Source organism: Ixodes scapularis, unplaced genomic scaffold (genome assembly GCF_016920785.2).
Source record: "Ixodes scapularis isolate PalLabHiFi unplaced genomic scaffold, ASM1692078v2 PGA_scaffold13__105_contigs__length_92229423, whole genome shotgun sequence".
In the NCBI taxonomy this organism is placed as follows: Eukaryota; Metazoa; Arthropoda; class Arachnida; order Ixodida; family Ixodidae; genus Ixodes; species Ixodes scapularis.
The window spans coordinates 64544707-64548920 of NW_024609839.1; the positions used below are offsets into that span (position 1 = coordinate 64544707).

General features: G+C 44.9%; 1 protein-coding gene across 1 annotated transcript; it reads left to right on the plus strand.

Moving 5' to 3' along the window:
- The first annotated feature begins 227 nt into the window (after positions 1-227).
- On the plus strand, positions 228-3355 carry LOC120845220 (monocarboxylate transporter 9-like). Its single transcript, XM_040217040.1, has 2 exons — positions 228-1305; positions 3249-3355. The coding sequence occupies exons 1-2, from the start codon at positions 228-230 to the stop codon at positions 3353-3355; spliced, it is 1185 nt and encodes a 394-aa protein (XP_040072974.1).
- The last annotated feature ends 859 nt before the right edge of the window (positions 3356-4214 follow it).

Consider the following 4214-nt stretch of genomic DNA (forward strand, 5'->3'; position numbering starts at 1 on the left):
ACAAGAAAATGGAAAAGAAAGAGAGAGAGAGAGATAGAGAGAGAGACAACTTTCAACAGTTTCTTTAAAACAAAAATATGTGGAAAGGCGTTCATTCAACATAAGTTCTTCGGACAAATGTTTTCTAAGATACGAGAATTTTAGATAATAATGTAAAACAACTAGTCAGTAGACTTAAGCTAAGCAGCTTTTTGATCCTGTGATTTCATTTTATTATAGGTATCAGCATGACCTTCAGTATTCTTTGCAACACAGTCATCAGAGACCACTTCACCCGTAAAAGGGCGCTCGCCTGTGGCATAAGCTATGCAGGAGAAACCCTTTCTGGCCTGGTTTTTCCGCCACTTGTACAGTTCCTTCTCGAGAAATACGGCCAAAAAGGAATGTTCCTGGTGACCGGAGCCTTGATGCTGAACTCCACTGCAGGAGCGCTGTTGCACCTCCTTCCACCGGAAACGGCCCGCAAACCCGCATCTATCCTCGAGGATGGCAAGAAGCGCGAGATGTCTTTCGATAAGGCGTGTTCACATAAAAGCGGTCTTCGAGACAGCACTGATGATTCTACGGGGCGTGCGTTGTCCCCCGAAGACGATGGTTTTTTGACACAAGATGATGTTTCTGACAAACGCAAGACAATTCAGGGAGTGCGGGATCATCTAAATCTTCCGCAGGCTATGTTGTCAGAGTCTCAGACAACAGAAGATCCGCACAATAAGAAGCAAAAAGAATGCTCCAACAAAACGTGCGTGAGTTCATACAAGGAGCATGATGACGTGCTCGATGTACACAATGAGACGGCAGCCTACGGTCTCAAGACTTCCATCAATCGAAACAAGATCACCTCGCCATCGCATCTCAGATGTCCTCAGTTCTACATCGTCGCTGTGGCGTTTTCGGTCATTGCTTTTAACGTATCCACGTACTCAACAGTAGTCGTAGACTTTGCAACCGATCGGAAGATCTACAAATGGAACGCCGTCTTGCTTCTCACAATCTACGCGATCTCCGACTTGTTGTCCAGGATGGGATCAGGTTTCATCACGGACAAGGGATTCCTCAAGAAGAGCTCGATGATGGCCGGCAATTTTCTCCTCTGGGCATTATCTCTGTGTGCAATGCCTTTCTGCTACTCGTTTTACCTTCATGCCATTCAAGCGGTCATCGTTGGGTTGTGCAGCGGTGCTACACTTATTCTGATTCCAGTGTTCCTCATGGAGCTTGTGAACACCAACAAGTTCAGCGAGTGTTTCGGATTAGCGACTTTGATCGCAGGAATCGCACTTCTCCCGAGGCCACTGCTGATTGGTAAACGTTCTTTGTTGATTCATGTATAGTGCCTGGAACGCGTCTTCCACTGGTGTGTTTATCACCTGCTCCCCATTCCGGTCCCTCGATGTTCGGCTGATGACGTCACAGAAGTGCCATGTTGTCGCCGGTCGCGATCCTGGCATCCTCATAGCACCGGTAGCGGACGTACATGGCAGATGTCTTTCTACTTCAGGTCGCTCCCCAGCTTCACAGTCCACTGAAGCTTCAGCAACCAAGGGTTGGGACTTTGCGATGACAGTGACACTCTCGTTCGCTCATTCTTTCTACCGAGACTTTAACCCCAACCATCAGGATCGCGACATCCGACAACATGACACGCCGGCTTCTGTAACGTCATTTGTTGTCACTTTGGGACTACTTGTGATGTATGGAGGAGTATGACGCTATACGCATCACTCAAAAACGCTTTCCGGGAGCCATAGTTAATCACATACTTGCACTTGAGTGTGTCTGAGTGCTTTAGGTTTGCCTTTAACCACTTCAAAAAAGCGCATTGTCAGACTTGCACCTCCTATGAAAGCCCTGGAACTTTTTACATCTGCGTATATATTTTTACAATATTTTTACGGATTATCCTCTTATGGGCTTGAAATGTTCCTGACAATTTTAAAGCGACCATTTCTGTTAGGTGTTCAACAGGTTTGATGTCGGAACTACTGCAAACGCCTTCAATTTAGGGATGCGGAGGTGGAATGCGTTTTGGGGCCCCCTAATAGATAGCGCCAGTGTGCCACTGTGGTTGTTTGACTGTGCCACTGTGGTTGTTTGACCGCAATCAGGTGGCGCAAGCCGCCACCTGATTAAAATGGTTCAGTCGTATTTATCAATCTATTCATAGGTTTCTCGTCCCAACCGGTTACAGAAATAAAGAGAAAAGGCAACGCAAATGAGCACACTCACGCGCAAATCTGCGAACCAGCATGGAGTTTTCTTAGCTTTAATGTTCTTTACGACATGTATCCATCCAAGTGCTTCTGTCTTTATTATTCTTGTATACGTTATTACATGAAATATTCCGGGGGCCCCTGCTAGTGTGAAATCTAAGCCTTACAGTCCACGTTCAAACTGCACTCGATAGCAGCTCAAGTTTGTGGGAGATTGAATTTCCTTGACTAAGTACTGCCACCAACAAATTATAAATAGGATTTCGTGTTTTCAGTAAATACAAATAAACCCTAATAAGCACCAGAAACCCCCTAAAATGGTTTCCTCGGAAACAAAAAAAAAAACACAAAAAAAAACACATTTCCTCCCTTTGATTCGGAAGAAATCGAAAGGGTTTGGGAAAAAAACATTTCTATGTGTTACACCTTTTTTTTTTTTTTTTTTGTAAGTTTGAGCACAATTTGTTTTAACTCTCCTTGAGGTTGTTTCTTTCTTTGGGAACCAGACCCCATGACTTCTGTTCTCGGTAACGGGATGACGTTTTTCAAGTGTTTGGGTCACGGGCGTAAGTTTAATGAACCGGAAGAATTGAGGACACCGCCCGGGGGGGGGGGGGGGGGGGGGAGGGGTCGGTGTTAGAAATTTACAGATATGCAGTGTTGTTTCATAACATATTCCCCGATTTCTTGCCTGGCACTGAAGACCGCCACCGAGAAACACTAATTATGAAAACAAAAATAACCCCCGAAGAAACGCCACCGAAATTAAAGAATAATAAGCTCCGACTACACGGAACTCTATTTATAAAGGACTAGCGTAGTAGGACGGCCTATACATGTAAGTAAATTTGAATTTGTATTAGTGACAGCCTTTGAGTGTTTTTACAGACGGAAAAATATATTCATATAACGCTTAGACGCCTGAACAAGTGTACTCTTTTTGCACCCTTCAACGGTCAAGAAGCAGCCAGATTAGCGTTTCTTCTGTCTAAATGTTCACACAATTAATACCTACTTTTTTTTTCTTTCTTGCAGGCTACTTCAGAGACAGTCTGGGAGACTATCAAGGATTATTTGTTCTCATGGGTGTGGTCACTGCGCTCAGTGCCTTCAGCTGCCTTTTTCTGCGAGGGACCCATTGAAAGAGAGCGAACATTTGTTTCAAAACTAATAGCGCGTATTGTGACGGAAAAAGAGTCACAAAAACGAGTACCTAGGACAGTAACCAAGAATGGTTGGACGTGAAAGCATCGGCGAATGCCGCCACTGCAGTAAATTGCCAAGAAAAAAAGGCCGTTTTGAACTATCAACCAAGCTCCGTGACTGCCATAACGTAACACCGCAATAAAAAAAGTCAGGGCACTTACGCAACCCGTAAAGTGACACATTGCGATAGCTTAGGTGTAATGTCAGAGCCTCTGAAGTGTCATTTCGGAGCAGATGAACGGAATGAACGGTACAGATGCAAGCGCGCACCATAAGGCCGCATAGGCCCGTTTTGTATTCAACCGAATAACACATCGGACGAAAATTTGACATCGTTGTTGAACCCATCAGGGTGCATTAGGTAGAGGGTATTTCGTGAACCTGTTAATCAAGTTTATTGGACACAAAGCTAGGACCGTCTGTGGCAATTGAAGAACCCTTCGAGAATCGCGCACCCAAGTTGGAAATTCAAAGAACGACGAAACTGCCTGTGTATGCATGAAATGTTCCCTGCAGTTGGTGTGACTTCCCCAACGTTTTATGCAATGCTAAAGGACAAAAACTAACACCGCCTTGTGGTCACTGAAGAACACTTCGAAAATCGCGCTCTCGAGTTCAAGCGTGTAGCTTCACCTCCCTTCACGCCCGTGGTTTCACCGGCTTTACACCCACCTAGCTTAATTGGTTTTATCGCCCGAGAACCTTCCTTTCATAATTATCGAAAACGCTTTGTTTTATCCTTCCCATTATCAACAGTCTCAGGTTTATGTTTCCACGAGCCGTCACGGTGTCACG